This window comes from Leucoraja erinacea, chromosome 11, assembly GCF_028641065.1.
Source record: "Leucoraja erinacea ecotype New England chromosome 11, Leri_hhj_1, whole genome shotgun sequence".
NCBI classification, from domain to species: Eukaryota; Metazoa; Chordata; class Chondrichthyes; order Rajiformes; family Rajidae; genus Leucoraja; species Leucoraja erinaceus.
In genome coordinates, this window is record NC_073387.1 from 2,619,937 (window position 1) to 2,638,046 (window position 18,110).

Below are 18,110 nucleotides of genomic sequence, written 5' to 3' on the forward strand. Positions count from 1 at the left end.
GGCGGGACTGTCATATGCAGAATGAATGGAGCGGCTGGGCTTGTATACTCTGGAGTTTAGAAGGATGAGAGGGGATCGTATTGAAACATATAAGATTATTAAGGGTTTGGACACGCTAGAGGCAGGAAACATGTTCCCGATGTTGGGGGAGTCCAGAACCAGGGGCCACGGTTTAAGAATAAGCGGTAATCCATTTAGAACGGAGACGAGGAAACACTTTTTCTCACAGAGAGTTGTGAGTCTGTGGAATTCTCTGCCTCAGAGGGCAGGGCCGGTTCTCTGGAAATTTCAAGAGAGGGCTATGGGGATGGGGCTATTAACGATAGCGGAGAAACTCAGCGGGGTCAGGATATGGGGGGAGATAGGGCAGGCCGGACTGATCGGGGGCGGGGGGGGTGGGTGGGGACGGAGGCTGGGATGATCAACCAGGGGGGCTCAGCAGGACTTGAATGGCGGTGCTGGCTCGAAGGGCCGAATGGCCTCGCTCCTGTACCTGTTGTCTATTAATCAGATTTATAGTAAATGGTAGAAATACTAGAAAATAGAAGATGACCGCTGTTTTCTCATCCAGATGACCTAGACATCTGGGACCAAGTTGCCTGAAAGGATGAGAGAGAGAGAGGCAGTTTTGACCTATAGAAATACAGATCCGCTGCAGGATTGTGGGATAAAGTAAGCGGCTCTCTTTGACAGGCTTTCATCCAGTGGGCCAAATGTCCTCTTCCTGTGATTTCATTCTACATGTTTACCTCTGGATTATTTGCTGGAGTGTTGGGGATGCTAACCTATTTTTGGAGACCCAAGGCCAATCTGGGATGAATTGTCACCTATTCTCTTGGTGCTTAACAACAATAGGTTGTTGGTGATTTCTTTTTTGTTCTTTCCCAATGTGAAAATTCAGAGGTTAATCAGGACTCCTCCAGGCCAATTTTGAATCCAATTGGTTAGCTCATTGTGGCTTCCATTTGATCTAACCTTCCCGTCAAGCCTACCATACAGAATTTTGTCAAAGGCCTTGCCCAGGTCCGTTTAGACCCCATCCATTGCCCTGCCCTGCCCTGACCTTATTCGTCCTCTTGCCAACCTCTTCAAAGAAACTCTAGCAGATTGTTGAAACACTACCATGCAGAATTTTGTCAAAGGCCTTGCTGAGGCCCATAAAGACCACATCCATTGCCCTGCCCTGACCTCAATTATCCTCTTGCTGACCTCTTCAAAGAGACTCCAGCAGATTTGGGACACTACTTCCCACACACCAAACCATTGCACAGGAGAACATTTTAAATGTTTTATCAGAATATGTTGACAATCTTTGCAGGTGAAGGACATTTAAGATAAATCAAGTACTAGATAAATTATATTGTTAAAACATGCTGGCATTTCTTTTCCCCTGTGATATCTGGGTCTGTGATTATACACATGGGGTTGAAGGGGGAGGGGGGGAGGGGGAGAGAGGGGGGGGGGGAGGGGGGGGGGGGGGGGGGGCTGACAAGAGCTTTTTTTCCACTACTACACAGGCCTTTGTTTTAATGAATATTTCTGCAATATGTTTCTTGATTACTTTTATGCTTTTCTTTGATTGCTGCAGATTTGGGATAAACAGTCGTTGGAATGTTTGAAAATACTAACAGGTCACACAGGCTCTGTGCTTTGTCTGCAGTACGATGAGCGAGTTATTGTTACTGGGTCTTCAGACTCTACAGTAAGGTAAGATCTAGGATCCCAAGAGGAAGATGATGTGAAACAGCAATCTAGGGATAAGGGTATTCCACTGCTGCTGAAAGATTTAAATTCAGATAATGAAATAATTAAATTCTTTTTTAAGAAATACTTGTCTTGATGCTGATGACTATGAAATGGATGGTCTTAAAAGGCAGTTTAAGTCGCATGTCGTGGATGGAGGAAAATCCACTATCTTGATCTGGCCCATCTCAAAAGCTGTAGAACTGGTTTAATCTTTCTTTCCTCTGATTGCATTGCATTGTTCCAATACCATTGCATTCAAACAGTCAAGGGCCTGTCCCACTGTACAAGTTAAAAAAAAATCAAACTTGTAAGTACGTAGAATGTACGTAGCGGCTACGTTGGAGCTCGTGGATGCCTCGTAGCGGCTCGTAATGCTGACGTCAGGTTCTCGGGAAACGTGGTAACTCGTGAAGTTTTTTCAACACTGTGAAAAATGTCCACGATAGCCCCGAGTACCTACGAACGGCTATTACCGTAGCTCTCCGAGTTTGAATCAGGGGAAACTCGGAAGATCTCTTGAATTACCTCGTACAGTGGGGCAGGCCCTTAAGAATGAAAAAAATCAGTGCTGTTTTCTGACATTGAATAATGCACTGGATCTTGACTCGGCATGGTTACTCCTGCTCAGTTGGACTGGAGTGCGACATCCTCCACAAAACTATTTATTTTGTTCAATGTCTGAGTCCTCTATGGTCTATGGTCTATCCTGTGACACAGTAGTATGCAGGACCTGGGAGCCCACAATATTAATTTCAAATCGCATAAAGTCTCATGGGGTTGGGTCAAAACGGAGCAGGCAGAAAGAATGGATCTGCCAGGCGGTTGTGTTTATGGATTTTGGGGAGAAGGTAAAACCGGGCCGCATGGGGCTGGGGAACGACAAGGTTGGAGTCTGTGGAGGACAGCTGGAAATGCTAAAATCAGCAATCAGATAAAATAAGAAATAGTCTGCGAGATGATGGCCTGGTGCTCATCTGTGGGGGTCATGATCCAAGGATAAGTAGGACGAGGTGTCCGAGAGCTGGTGCCTGGCTTCGGCTCTCATCTCCATCAGTCTGATCTCCATCCTTTACAAAGTGATGGGAGGTGTTACAGATGGTGCTATTCAGCAGCATTGTATTAATAAATGCTCATCAATGTTCAGTTTGGATCTTGCTGAGATCCCACAGCACATTATAGCCTTCGTCCACGCATCAACCAAAGTTCCATGGGCAGCCTTTGACTTTAGTGAAATTGAAGTTAATAGATATTAAGGGGAAAACCTTGGAGTCATACCTGATAGAAAAACAAAATATTTATAGTTATTTTATGCGACAGGCCGGCAGTGACTTACATGCGTCTAGCATTACGACAGTCGCACGCTTTGCTCTTGAGGGCCCTGCTTCTTTTGGGAGCCATTGCGATGTCGTTCTGAGTGATCTCCGTGGAAAGGATATACCTAGTAGAAAATTTTCAAAACTCAGCACGCTTTATACCCGGGTGATCACGTGGTGAGGCGCTCAAATGGTGCGCCAACGGTGTATGCGGCGACGCGTGGTTACGGATGTTGGCGCATAACAAATTAGCATTGGCAATGTTCGTGCGTCACCGTGTGTAACCATGCGCTACACGTATGCCATCAGTACGTCAGCGTGCGCAAGTGATAGGTCACACAGGTGGCGCGCGAGGGCTTTGAACATTCCAAAATCCTGGGGCGATAGGGAAGCACATGTGTTACCGCGCGTCATTACATACGCCACCACGCCTCACCACGCGTCAACCAATTTTTAGGATGTTGCGTAAATGACGCGCAAATGACGCCCAAGTGGGATAGGCCCTTAACCATTAAACTTTGAAGTCAAATGGCAATACCAATTACTATTCAATGGCCCCACCATTGCTATCATGTAGGTCACCTAAAACCAGAAACATAACTATCTGCCCACATAAACACTATGACTGCAAGAATAGGCCAAAGCTAAGTATTCCATGGCAAATGATTTGCCTCTTGCATTCATTTTCACTATTAGAGAACAAATCAGAAGTGATATGGAATTTTCCTTCACTTGCCTGGATTAGTGTAGCTATAACTTCCAGAAAGTTTACCTGACCCATCTCAGCTAAACCAAACAAGTCAAATGGTACCCCAACCCAGTGGCTAAAATGTTCAGTGCCTCCAATATCAGCCCACTGGTGGTCTAGTATGTTTCTTCTACAAAATATATGCAGTTTCATATGTAGGCCACACCATCATACTTTCCAAACCCACAGCTACATACTAGAAGGACAGCAGGCAGAATGGGGCCATACCATTTGCAAGTCCTTCTCTCTCAGTCGTACATTATCCCTGTTTGGAAATATATTGTTTCTTTATCGTCACCAGGGTAAATCCTGGAATTTGCTACATAACAGAAACGTGGGTAACAATAACTTCACAAGCAGGACCGCAGCAAGTCCATAGGCGCACCATCACCACTGCAGTTCAGGCATCGCAAACAGTTCAGAAACTGGCAAAAAGTGCTGGCTTTGCCAGTAACTCCAAATCACAAAAACTTTAGAAATCCTCAGAAGGTTTAGCAAGGGATGTGACATTCATTCTAATGATTTGTGTATTTTTAGTTCCATTGCACTTTTACATGGTGTCCCATTGTGAAATGATGATTCAGTGACATTCCCTCATTCCCTAGGGTCTGGGATGTCAATACAGCAGAGGTCCTGAACACACTGATACATCACAATGAAGCTGTATTACACCTTCGGTTCAGTAATGGATTGATGGTTACATGCTCAAAGGACAGATCGATAGCTGTGTGGGACATGGCCTCTCCGACTGACATCACTCTGAGACGGGTTCTCGTTGGCCATCGGGCAGCAGTCAATGTAGTGGACTTCGATGACAAGTACATTGTATCAGCATCGGGTGACCGAACTATTAAAGTGAGTTAATTTCCTATTATCTACCTTTCTCTGTATCTTTTTGCGTTGTGTGTGTGTTCTGCATCACTTGTGACCTTCTCATAGAATTCTGGCAATAATGAGGTGAGTCTATTGCATAACACTGACCCAGGTATGGTCATCTTAACAGGTGACCTAATCGTCAATTATTGTAAGTCAAGTGCTCGAGTCAAAATATTATGTGCAAAATGGGGTGCTTCACCCTCAAACTGTAACTGTAGTAAACCTGCAGTTTTAAATGGGTTAAGCCATCAGGGGTCATAATATCAGTCAGCCTGAAGAAGGGTATCGGCCTGCAACATCACCCATTCCTTCTCACCAGAGATACTGCCTGTCCTGCTGAGTTACTCCAACATTGTCTTTCCGTAACCATTTTAAAACAGTGTTATGGTAACTTTCTCCAAAATGATCTTTCACTGATGCTCCCTCCCCCTGACCTGCTACATCCCCCAACATTAGGTTCAGTCATGCTCCTTTCATTGGTCTATCTGCAAATTGCATCAAAAAGGCTCTCCTGGATCCCAGTTAAAAATGGGAAAATTGAGATTCTGCAGTATATTAAACTTATTTTTGCTCTCACTCCCCCTCCCCCTCTCTCCCCCTCCCCCTCTCCCCCCCTCCTATTGACTGGTCTGGAATACAGCCTCAGCAATATGACAACAGTGTTCTTATTTCTAATCACTTTCCTACTCTTCGCCTCTTCCTTTTCCTGTTGCATAGCTTTCATGGTGTACTTTTGCATCTTACCGTCCAGGTGTGGAGCACAAGCACTTGTGAATTTGTACGTACCTTGAACGGCCACAAGCGTGGAATAGCGTGCCTTCAATATCGGGATCGATTGGTTGTCAGCGGGTCCTCGGACAACACCATCAGGTAGAGTCTGTCGGTTGTTAGATTTTTTTTTATATCTGTAAAGAATATGATTGTGGTACACACATACAGGCTCCAGGGCCATGGAAAAGGGTCCAAAGTGTAGAAGGACTAATTGAATTGCTCTTTCAAGGAAAAGTCTTGGGTACAGTCTGACAGTTTTAGTTTAGAGATACAGTACGGAAACAGGTCCTTCGGCCCACCGGGCCCGCGCCGACCAGTGATCCATGCACACGCTAGTGACAATTTTTACATTTACGAAGCTAATTTACCTACATACCTTTACGTCTTTGGAGTGTGGGAGGGAATCGAAGATCTCGGAGAAAACCCAATCAGATCACGGGAGTACGTTCAAACTCCGTACGGACAGCACCCGTAGTCAGGATCGAATCCGGGTGTCCAGCGCTGTAAGGCAGCAACTCTACCACTGTGCCACCATGCTGCCCAAGGTGTCTATATCCACTGTGTTTTTGTGATAGTGGTATGAAAGGAAGACCACATTGATTATTCATAGAGTCATATGCTGTGGAAACAGGCCCTTTGGCCCAACTTGCCCATACTGGCCAACATGACCCAGCTACACTAGTCCTAAAGCCTGTGTTTGGTCCATATCCCTCCTAACCAGTCTAACTTTTTCTTAAATTTTTGCTCAGTCCCTGCCTCAATGTCCTCCTCTGGCAGCTTGTTCCATACATCCACCACCCTTGGTGTGAAAAGGTTCCCCTCAGATTCCTATTAAATCTTTTCCTCTTCACCTTAAGCCTATATCCTCCGGTCCTCAATTCACCTACTGTGGGCATCTACCGCGCCTTCCATAATGTTTGGGACAAAGACCCGTCATTTATCTTTTTTCCTCTGTGCTCCACAATTTGAGATTTGTAATAGAAAAAATAACAGGTGGTTAAAGTGCACATTGTCAGATTTTAATAAAGGCCATTTTTATACATTTTGGTTTCACCATGTAGAAATAACAGCTGTGTTTATACAAGTCCCCCCCCCATTTCAGGCCACCATATGGGACACAGCAATTTAATGTAAATTAATGTAGTCATGTTTAGTATTTTGTTGCATATCCTTTGCATGTAATGACTGCTTGAAGTCTGCGATTCATGGACATAACCAGTTGCTGGGTGTCTTTTGTGATGCTCTGCCAGGCCTGTATGGCAGCCTTCTTTAGCTTATGCTTGTTTTGGGGGCAAGTCACCTTCAGTTTTCTCTTCAGACGTGCTCAATTGGGTTCAGATCGGGTGATTCACTTGGCCACTCAAGAATTGACCATATTTTAGCTTTGAAAAACTCCTTGGTTGCTTTAGCAGTGTGTTTGGGATCATTGTCTTGCTGTAGAATAAACCGCCGGCCAATGAGTTTTGAGGCATTTGTTTGTACTTGGGCAGATAGGATGTGTCTATACACTTCAGAATTCATTATGCTACTACCATCAGCAGTTGTATCATCAATGAAGATAAGTGAGCCTGTACCTTCAGCAGCCATACATGCCCAGGCCATAACATCCTAACTACTGTGTTTCACAGATGAGGTGGTATGCTTTGGATCTTGGGCAGTTCCTTCTCCCCTCCATACTTTGTTCTTGCCATCACTCTGATATGTTAATCTTCGTCTCATCTGTCCACAAGACCTTTTTCCAGAACTGTGGTTACTCTTTTAAGTACTTCTTGTCAAACTGTAAGCTGTCCATCCTATTCTTGTGGCTAACCAGTGGTTTGCATCTTGCAGAAGAGCCTCTGTATTTCTGTTCATGACGTCTTCTGCGGACAGTGGTCATTGCCAAATCCACACCTGACTCCTGAAGACTGTTTCTGATCTGTCGGGCAGGTGTTTGGGGATTTTTCTTTATCATAGAGGGAATTCTTCTGTCATCAGCTCTAAGTTACGGAGAAAGATTGAATAAGTTAGGTCTTTATTCTCTGGAGCGCAGAAGGTTAAGGGGGGACTTGATAGAGGTCTTTAAAATGATGAGAGGGGTAGACAGAGTTGATGTGGATCAGCTTTTCTCTTTGAGAATAGGGAAGATTCAAACAAGAGGACATGACTTCAGAATTAAGGGACAGAAGTTTAGGGGTAACATGAGGGGGAACTTCTTTACTCAAGAGAGTGGTAGCTGTGTGGAATGAGCTTACAGTGGAAGTGGTGGAGGCAGGTTCGTTGGTATTTAAAAATAAATTGGATAGGCATATGGATAAGAAGGGAATGGAGGGTTATGGTATGAGTGCAGGCAGGTGGGACTAAGGGGAAAAAAAATTGTTCGGCACGGACTTGTAGGGCCGAGATGGCCTGTTTCCGTGCTGTAATTGTTATATGATTATATGGTTATCAGCTGTGGAGGTGTTCCTTGGCCTGCCAGTCCCTTTGTGATTATTAAGCTCACCAGTGCTCTCTTTCTTCTTAATGATATTCCAAACAGTTGATTTTGGTAAACCCAAGGTTGGCTGATGTCTCTAACAGTTTTATTCTTGTTTCTCTGTCTCATAATGGCTTATTTGACTTTCATTGGCACAACTTTGGTCCTCGTGTTGAAAAACAGCAATAAAAGTTTTCACTGGTGATGGAAAGACTGGAGGAAAGACTAGGTGCCGAGAGCTCTCTTATACCTGCATTAAGGAGGCAATTAAACACACCTGAACAATTACAAATACCTGTGAAGCCACGTGTCCCAAACATTATGGTGCCGGGGGGGACTATGTATAAACCCAGCTGTAATTTCTACATGGTGAAACCAAAATATATGAAACTAAAATGTATAAAAATGGCCTTTATTAAAATCTGACAATGTGCACTTTAACCACTTGTGATTTTTTCTATTACAAATCTCAAATAGTGGAGTATAGAGGCAAATAAAAAAATGATGGGTCTTTGTCCCAAACGTTATGGAGGGCACTGTACCTGATCTATTCCTCTGATGATTTTATACACCACTGTAAGATCACCCCTCCTCCCCCTGCACTCCAAGGAATAGAGTCACAGCCTATTCAATCTCTCCTTCTAGCTCAGACCCTCTAGTCCTGGCGACACCCTTGTAATTATTGTTCTTTTATGTAATTTCCACCACCATATAGAATGATTGCATGTCCTTGTAAACTGATTAAAACTGTAGTCTTATAATTTTATCGTGTGCGGACGTGGCATCTAAGGACTAGAAGTCGAAGCGAAGAAGTGGAAGCCAAATAACCGAACGGAAACAAAACCGAAAAGCCAACTAACGGAAAGGGCGAGAAGCATAAAGGCCAACTCACCGAAAGGCCGCAACACCTAGAAGCCAACTCACCGAACGGACGTAATGCCGAAAAGCCACATAATGGACATGACATCGTCGGGGGGCGGGCCTTGTCAGCGATTGGTCCAGGCCCCCGCGTCCATCACTTCACTGGCCGGGGAGACGGGAGGGTGGGGGTCATTTTTCACACACAAGACTACCCGGGGCTGGGGGGTGACTGGGCACTCTGAACCCGAGCACCAAGGTGTAAGCGGCTGAAGGAGCGCATCCTTCGGGACAGCCCACACTCACCGCCCGGGGTCAACGTTGTTCGGCCACAGCCACCCTCCGCCTCGTTTCCCCTATGCGGCCGCACTGTGACGGACTGTGGGTCGGCCGCGCTCACACACGCTCAGGGCTGGGTGCAGCAGAGTTGGGGACAGTCTGGTCCCTCCACCCACCGGTGCATCGCGGTCAGTGACTCTGGGTGTGCGGAGGGACCAGACTGTCCCCAACTCTGCTCCACCCGGCCCCGTGTGTGTGTGTGCGCTGCTGACCCACAGCCCGTCGGCCGGACGAGGCGGAGGGCGGCCGTGGCCGGACAGCGCTGACTCCGGGGGGGAGAGTGGGGGCTGTCCCGAGGGATGCACTCCTTCAGCTGCTTACACCTTGGTGCTCGGGTTCAGAGTTGCCCAGCCCCGTGTGGGGGAAATGACCCCCACCCTCCCGTCTCCCCCGGCCAATGATGTGATGGACATGGGGTCTGGACCAATCGCTGACAAGTCCCGCCCCCCTTTTAGTCGCCCCGCCCTTTCGGTTAGTTGGCTTCTAGGCTTCGTTTCCGTTCGGTTATTTGGCTTCCACTTCTTTGCTTCGGCTTCTCGTCCTTCGATGCCACGTCTTGGTACCCGATTCAATAGTAGTTGGGATTAGTAAAGTAACATTTCCCTCCCCTCCCCATTATTCACTTCTTGTTGGATTACCTTCTATCTACACTTCCTATTCCTTGATCATTTAACCTTGTACTTTATACTTTATTTGAAGGTCTACACACTGAATATTGGTTGGCTATTCACTTCTTAGAATGATCACAATTAATTTCAAGTTTACCCATTCTCTTGCATCAACAAAAGCTTTCTTTGAGTGATTTGGAATTCCTAGCTGTGAGTTACATAGAAACATAGAAAATAGGTGCAGGAGTAGGCCATTCGGCCCTTCGAGCCTGCACCGCTATTCAATATGATCATGGCTGAACATCCAACTCAGTATCCTGTACCTGCCTTCTCTCCATACCCCCTGATCCCTTTAGCCACAAGGGCCACATCTAACTCCCTCTTAAATATAGCCAACGAACTGGCCTCAACTACCTTCTGTGGCAGAGAATTCCAGAGATTCACCACTCTCTGTGTGAAAAATGTTTTCCTCATCTCGGTCCTAAAAGATTTCCCCCTTATCCTTAAACTGTGACCCCTTGTTCTGGACTTCCCCAACATCGGAAACAATCTTCCTGCATCTAGCCTGTCAAACCCCTTAAGAATTTTGTAAGTTTCTATAAGATCCCCCCTCAATCTTCTAAATTCTAGCGAGTACAAACCGAGTCTATCCAGTCTTTCTTCATATGAAAGTCCTGACATCCCAGGAATCAGTCTGGTGAACCTTCTCTGTACTCCCTCTATGGAAAGAATGTCTTTCCTCAGATTAGGAGACCAAAACTGTACGCAATACTCGAGGTGTGGTCTCACCAAGACCCTGTACAACTGCAGTAGAACCTCCCTGCTCCTATACTCAAATCCTTTTGCTATGAATGCTAACATACCATTCGCCTTCTTCACTGCCTACTGCACCTGCATGCCTACTTTTAATGACTGGTGTACCATGACACCCAGGTCTTGTTGCATCTCTCCCTTTCCTAATCGGCCACCACCGTTACTGCCACGCCGCTGCCCTACTCTGTTTCAGCGTGACCAATTCAGTGTGATGGAGGAGGTAGTGGGAGATGAAAGAAACAGTGATGGAGGCTAGGGTCTCTTTAATGAAGGGAGTGCGTGTAAGGTCATGGGTAGACTGGAGAGAGAAAGAAACGGAGGGGCGGGTATCCTTATATTGAAGGGTTCAATGTTCATGCCGTTGGGTTGATGATTACCCCGGCAGAATAAGGTTCTGTTCCACTAGTTTTGCGTTTGGCTTCACCTGACGGGTCGTTGAGAGATTGGAAAAGAAAATTAAAGGCTGGTAACCAGGAGATCCAGATGGTCACTAACTTTCTAGATGTTTTGACAATAGACAATAGTTGCAGGAGTAAGCCATTCGGCCCTTTGAGCCTGTACCGCCATTCAATGTGATCATGGCTGGTCATCCACAATTAGTACCCCGTTCCTGCCTTCTCTTCATATTCCCTGACTCCCTGGTCCCTGGTTCTGGACACCCCCAACATCGGGAATATGTTTCCTGCCTCTAGCGTGTCCAAACCCTTAATAATCTTATGTTTCAATAAGATTCCCTCTCATCCTTCTAAATTCCAGAGTATACAAGCCCAGCCGCTTCATTCTCTCAGCATATGACAGTCCCGCCATCCCGGGAATTAACCTTGTGAAGCTACGCTGCACTCCCTCAATAGCAAGAAAGTCTATCAAATATGGGGACCTAAACTGCACACAATATTCCAGGTGTGGTCTCACTAGGGCCCTGTACAACTGCAGAAGAACCTCTTTACTCCTATACTCAACTACTCTTGTTATGAAGGCTAACATGCCATTCACTTTCTTCACTGCCTGCTGTACCTGCATGCTTACTTTCATTGACTGATTAACAAAGACCCCCAGATCCTGTTGTACTTCCCCTTTTCCCAACTTGACACAATTTAGATAATAATCTGCCTTCCTGTTTTTGCTATCAAAGTGGATAACCTCACATTTATCCACATTAAACTGCATCTGCCACTCACCCAACCTGTCCACCCTGCATTCTCATAACATCCTCCTCACAGTTCATATTGCCATCCAGCTTTGTGTCATCTGCAAATTTGCTAATGTTACTTGTAATCCCTTCATCTAAATCATTAATATATATATATATTGTAAATAGCTGCGGTCCCATCACCGAGCCTTACAGTACCCCACTAATCGGTTCCTGCCATTCTGAAAGGGACCCGTTAATCCCTACTCTTTGTTTCCTGTCTACCTGTCCTGTTCTATGCGTGTCAGCACTCTACCCCCAATACCATGTGCTCTAACTTTGCCCACTGAACTCCTATGTGGGACATCAAATACTTTCTGAAAGTCCAGGTACACTTCATCCACTGGCTCTCCCTTGTCCATTTTCCTAGTTACATCCTCAAAAAATTCCAGAAGATTAGTCAAGCATGATTTCCCCTTCGTAAATCCATGCTGATTCGGACCGATCCTGTTACAGCTATCCAAATGTGCCGCTATTTCATCTTTTATGATCGACTCCAGCATCCCACCACCGATTTCAGGCTAACTGGTCTATAATTCCCTGTTTTCTCTCTGCCGCCTTGCTTAAAAAGCGGGATCACATTAGCTACCCTCCAATCCACAGTTACTGATCCTGAATCTACAGAACATTGGAAAATGATCACCAATGCGTCCACGATTTCTAGAGCCTTAAATCCTTAAATACCCTGGGATGCAGACCATTAGACCCTGGGGATTTATCAGCCTTCATCCCATCATTCTACCCAACACCATTTCCTGCCTAATGTGTATTTCCTTCAGTTCCTCCGTCACCCTAGATCCTCTAGTACATCAGGGCCACTAGTACATCAGGAAGTTTGTTTGTGTCCTCCTTAGTGAAGACAGATCCAAAGTACCTTTTCAACTCCTGCCATTTCCTTGTTCCCCATAATAAATTGACCCTTTTCAGTCTTCAAGGGCCCAACTTTGGTCTTATCTAATTTTTTCCTCTTCACAAACAGAAAGAAGCTTTTACTGTTCTCCTTTATATTCTTGGCTAGCTTACCTCCGTACCTCATCTTTTCTCCCCATATTGCCTTTTTAGGTATCTTCTGGTGCTCTTTAAAACTTACCCAATCCTCTGGCTTCCTGCTCATCTTTGCTATGTTGTACTTCTCTTTTATTTTTATACTATCCCTGACTTCCCTTGTCAGTCATGGTCGGCCCTTACTCCCCTTGGAATCTTTTTTCCTCTTTGGAATGAACTGATCCTGCACCTTCTGTATTATTCCTAGAAATATCCGCCATTGTTGTTCCACTGCCATCCCTGTTGCGGTATTGTTCCAGTCAACTTTGGCCAGCTCCACCCTCATGGCCTCATAGTTGCCTTTGTTCAACTGTAATACTGACACCTCCGATTTACCCTTGTCCCTCTCCAATTGTTATTTAAAACACCATATTATGATCACTACCTCCTAATGGCTCCTTAACCTCAAGTTCCCTTATAAAATCCAGTTCATTACACAACACTAAATCCAGAATTGCCTTCTCCTTGGTAGGCTGCAGTACAAGCTGCTCTAAGAATCCATCACAGAGGCATTCCACAAACTTGAGGTCCAGTACCAACCTGATTTACCCAGTCTACCTGCATGTTGAAATCACCCATAACAACCGTAGTATTACCTTTACGATATGCCAATTTTAACTCTTGATTCAATTTGCTCACTATCCAGGCTCCTAATGGCTCCTTATCCATACCTCAAGTTCCCTTATAAAATCCAGTTCTTTCATTACACAACACTAAATCCAGAATTGCCTTCTCCCTGGTAGGCTGCAGTACAAAGCTGCTCTAAGAATCCATCACGGAGGCATTCCACAAACTCCCTCTCTTGAGGTCCAGTCCATGCCCAAATTTTTTTCCCCTTAGTCCCACCTGCCTGCACTCGTACCATAACCCTCCATTCCCTTCTCATCCATATGCCTATCCAATTTATTTTTAAATGATACCAATGAACCTGCCTCCACCACTTCCACTGGGACCTCATTCCACACCGCCACCACTCTGCGTAAAGAAGTTCCCCCTCATATTACCCCTAAACTTCTGTCCCTTAATTCTGAAGTCATGTCCTCTTGTTTGAATCTTCCCTATTCTCAAAGGGAAAAGCTTGTCCACATCAACTCTGTCTATCCCTCTCATCATTTTAAAGACCTCTATCAGGTCCCCCCTTAACCTTCTGCGCTCCAGAGAATAAAGACCTAACTTATTCAACCTATCTCTGTAACTTAGTTGTTGAAACCCAGGCAACATTCTAGTAAATCTCCTCTGTACTCTCTCTATTTTGTTGACATCCTTCCTATATTTGGACCAAAATTGTACACCATACTCCAGATTTGGTCTCACCAATGCCTTGTACAATTTTAACATTACATCCCAGCTTCTATACTCAATGCTCTGATTTATAAAGGCTAGCATACCAAAAGCTTTCTTTACCACCCTATCTATATGAGATTCCACCTTCAAGGAACTATGCACGGTTATACCCAGATCCCTCTGTTCAACTGTATTCTTCAATTCCCTACCATTTACTATGTACGTCCTATTTTGATTTGTCCTGCCAAGGTGTAGCACCTCACATTTATCAGCATTAAACTCCATCTGCCATCTTTCAGCCCATTTTTCCAAATGGCCTAAATCACTCTGTAGACTTTGGAAATCCTCTTCATTATCCACAACACCCCCTATCTTGGTATCATCTGCATACTTACTAATCCAATTTACCACACCTTCATCCAGATCATTGATGTACATGACAAACAACAAAGGACCCAACACAGATCCCTGAGGCACCCCACTAGTCACCTGCCTCCAACCCGATAAACAGCCATCCCCCATTACCCTCTGGCTTCTCCCATTCAGCCACTGTTGAATCCATCTTGTTTCTTGCTGATGTTCATTCTGGACCATTTTATAGTTTTTCTGCTCCAGGTTATCTCTGACCCGCATTACATGTTCTTTCTGATTTTTCAACATCCCTCTGCATCAGTACTTGTAAAAATCTGACCTGCACCATGACTTGTTTGAGCAACAGCTCTGCCCAAACCTGCAAGAAAGTGCTGAGGTTTGTGGATGTTGGTTCAGTTCATTGTGCAAAGAGCTTTCCTGACCCCCAACCACAGCCACCCTCTCCAGGTACACCACGCATTGCCTCGGGAAAGCAGCCAATATAATCAAGGACCATTTATAACCCGGGACACCCTCATGTCTCCCCTCTCCCGTTGGGTAGAAGGTACAAAAGCTTGCGAGCACACCACCTGATTCAGGAACTGCTTATTCAATGCTGTTATAAGACTTCTGAATGGACTCTTGTAAGATAAGCGTGCATTCCTGTTCTTCGAAACATCCTTGTTGCAGATATTGCACATTTTTAATTGACACTTTCTCTGTTGCTGTGACACTACAAAGCTGCAGCATTAAATTCGGCACCAATATTTTTCTCTTTGCTCTACCTGTTGTAGTTGTATATGACTGTGAAGGGGTGGCTCAGTGGCACAGCAGTAGAGTTGCTGCCTTTCGGTGCCAGAGACCCGGATTTGTTCCTGACTATGGGTGCTGTGTGTATGGATTTTGTACGTTCTCCCTGTGACTGTTTTTTCCAGGTGGTCTGGTTTCTTCCCATACTACAGAAACATACAGGTTTTTAGGTTAATTGGCTGCTGTAAATTGTCCCTAGTCTGATCGCCGGTGAGTGTGGACTCTGTAGGCCGAAGGGCTTGTTTACACGCTATATCTTTACTTTAAAGTCTAAAGACTTGGTTGCAGTGTACGATTGGAGTGGATACAATGTGAACAAAATCTTTCACCGTATCTTGGTACACGTGGCAATAATAATCCAATACCAAACAGAATTCTGATATTTGCATTTATTTTTCATGTGCTTCTCAAAAAATGTATTCTGAAGATAGTTTTGGATCATTATAACTTTGAAATACACAATGTCAGAATACACTGAAACAATTTGTGATATTGATCATTCCTGTGCAGGTTGTGGGACATAGAATGTGGTGCTTGTCTGCGGGTCTTAGAAGGACACGAAGAGTTGGTTCGATGTATTCGCTTCGATAACAAGAGGATTGTGAGTGGAGCTTATGACGGGTATGTAATCTTAATGAGAGGCGGTGGTTATGGAGTCCGGAAAGTAAGGACCCGAAGGTCGGAAGTGCTTGAGCAACTCAGCCAACTGAATCAGTTTGAGGAAGGGTCCCGATGTCACATTTCTTCAGAGATCCTGACCCACTGAATTACTCCAGCACTCTGTGTCCTGTCGGTGGGTGAAGGGCTCGCTGGTGCACCTTGCGAGTTGGTAGTGGTGCCGGTAGCCGGGTCTCTAATTGACCATGGGGATGTCGGGAGCTGGGGAAGGGTCGGCAGGTCATTCCATTCACATTTAGTTTACATATTATATTTGTTTTAAGTTTCTGGCACTCCATGGTCCTTTCGAGACACAGGAAGGGTGTCCTTGGCGGCTTTGGGATATATAGTTGTTTCATTATCACATGATATCTGTTAGTCCAGAAAAAACAGATAATCAAGAAAGGCTCTGGAACCGAGGGTGCCGGAAAATCGGTGTTTGACCAGTATTGTCGAATCCCACTTCTCAATACCACACAGCTTCTGTGTACTCATTGTATGAGTTTCTAAGTATCTTGTTGCTCATTACTTAATAATGACTTCTTAACATTTGTAGGATTATTAGCGTTAACTGGCCTTGCCCTCCTTCCTTTCACGAGACATAGTATTGTATTTGCTCTTTTCCAATCTGGAAGGATCTTTCCCAAACCTTTAGATTTTTGAAACGCAGAAACCGAAGCATCTGCCATCTCCTCAACCCATGAAAGTCTGGAGAATTTGTCAGTCTCCAGTTAAAATGTTACCGATAACTGCTTTAAATTTCTCCTCCTCTTTGTTTCAGTGTCTTCCAGTGAAAAGACAAATGTAAAATAATTGTTTAATATCTTGACAATCTCCTTACTTACATTTATCAATTCCCCTGTCTCATCTTTATCATTCCCAAGTGATTGTGGAACACTATCGTTTTATGCTCTTCACCAAAGGATCCTGCTATTTCATTGCATTTCATTACATGTGACTAGGTCTAAACAAGCTGTTCTTTTCTTGGATCCACCGAAGTATTGTTCCAAATGCATTCCTTGCAGCTATCTTCAAGACCATACACAAAAATAGCTATGAGACTTAAACAATTACTTTTTGTATGCAGCTTTTTTTAGTTAAAGACAATAGAATGTTTCACAGGTAACATTTAATTATGTCTCCTCCCTCCAGCAAAATAAAAGTATGGGACCTGCAAGCTGCGCTTGATCCTCGTGCCCCAGCTAGTACATTATGTCTACGCACCTTGGTGGTATGTATCAATGCTCTGGGGCAGCCAATCTATTGGAAGGCTTGCTTTGAAATATCACTGTTCAGACAGGAATATTATTTGTAATGCACGTGGCTTTCTATGGCTTTTTACGGTGCATTCGGTGTTAACGATGTGCTCTCTACGATAGGCACAAAATACTGGAGTAACTGCGGGACAGGCAACATCTCTGAATAGAAGGAGTGGGTAATGTTTTGGGTTTTGACCCTTCGGACGGTTTGGAGAAGGGTCCCGACCAGAAACGTTGCCCATTTCTTCTATCCAGAGATGCTGTCTGTCCCGCTGAGTTACTCCAGCATTTTGTGTCTATCTTCAGTGTAAACCAGCATCTGCAGTTCCATCCTACACATGCTCTCTACATTGGAAAGATCAAATGCAGATTGCGTGATTGCTTTGCCAGAAGCAAACACCTCTGGCACCTCAAACACCTCTGTGGCCTGACTGTGGATATATATAATAATTCAGAAGGCCATAAACTAGCGCATTAGTCCATAATCCGGAGGTATGCATTTGGATCTCATCTCCGCAGCAGAGCATTCAAATTCATGTTAACAAATTGAAGAATGAATAGCCAGATTGTTGCAAAGGCCTGTCTGGTTCACTAACTGATGTATGTTTAGGCAAATGCCCTGCCCATTGTAAGTCGTCTGACTTTTTCTCCAGCCCCGTACCAATGGGATTGATTAATAACTGCCTTAAGAAATTACCCCATTTGTTTGGCCAAGGATTGTTTCAGTTCAAGTTATTCTGCTCAGTTTTCTTGAAGGTTTTTGATAAACATGGCTGTGGCTGGTATCTTCGACACCAAGTGTCAAGTGAAGGCTACTGCAGGAATTACTTGCATTTCTAGGCATGGATTTATTAGCGATAGTCATGGCTTTGTGCGGGGGAAGATGTGTCCTGCCATTTTGATTGAGCATTTTGAGGAAGTGTCAAACATGATTGAGGGTAAGCCAGTAGATGTTGTTTACATGGAACATTTGACAAGATGCCCGGCTG

General features: G+C 44.7%; 1 protein-coding gene across 3 annotated transcripts in view; it reads left to right on the plus strand.

Moving 5' to 3' along the window:
- LOC129701415 (F-box/WD repeat-containing protein 11) overlaps positions 1–18,110 on the plus strand; it is a 171,766-nt gene that overhangs the window by 124,423 nt on the left and 29,233 nt on the right. For all 3 annotated transcript variants that reach the window (XM_055642568.1, XM_055642569.1, XM_055642570.1), the window contains 5 exons: positions 1,589–1,707; positions 4,413–4,662; positions 5,435–5,553; positions 15,716–15,826; positions 17,015–17,093. In XM_055642568.1, the coding sequence (XP_055498543.1) occupies positions 1,589–1,707; positions 4,413–4,662; positions 5,435–5,553; positions 15,716–15,826; positions 17,015–17,093 (678 nt within the window). The remainder of the gene's footprint in view (positions 1–1,588; positions 1,708–4,412; positions 4,663–5,434; positions 5,554–15,715; positions 15,827–17,014; positions 17,094–18,110) is intronic.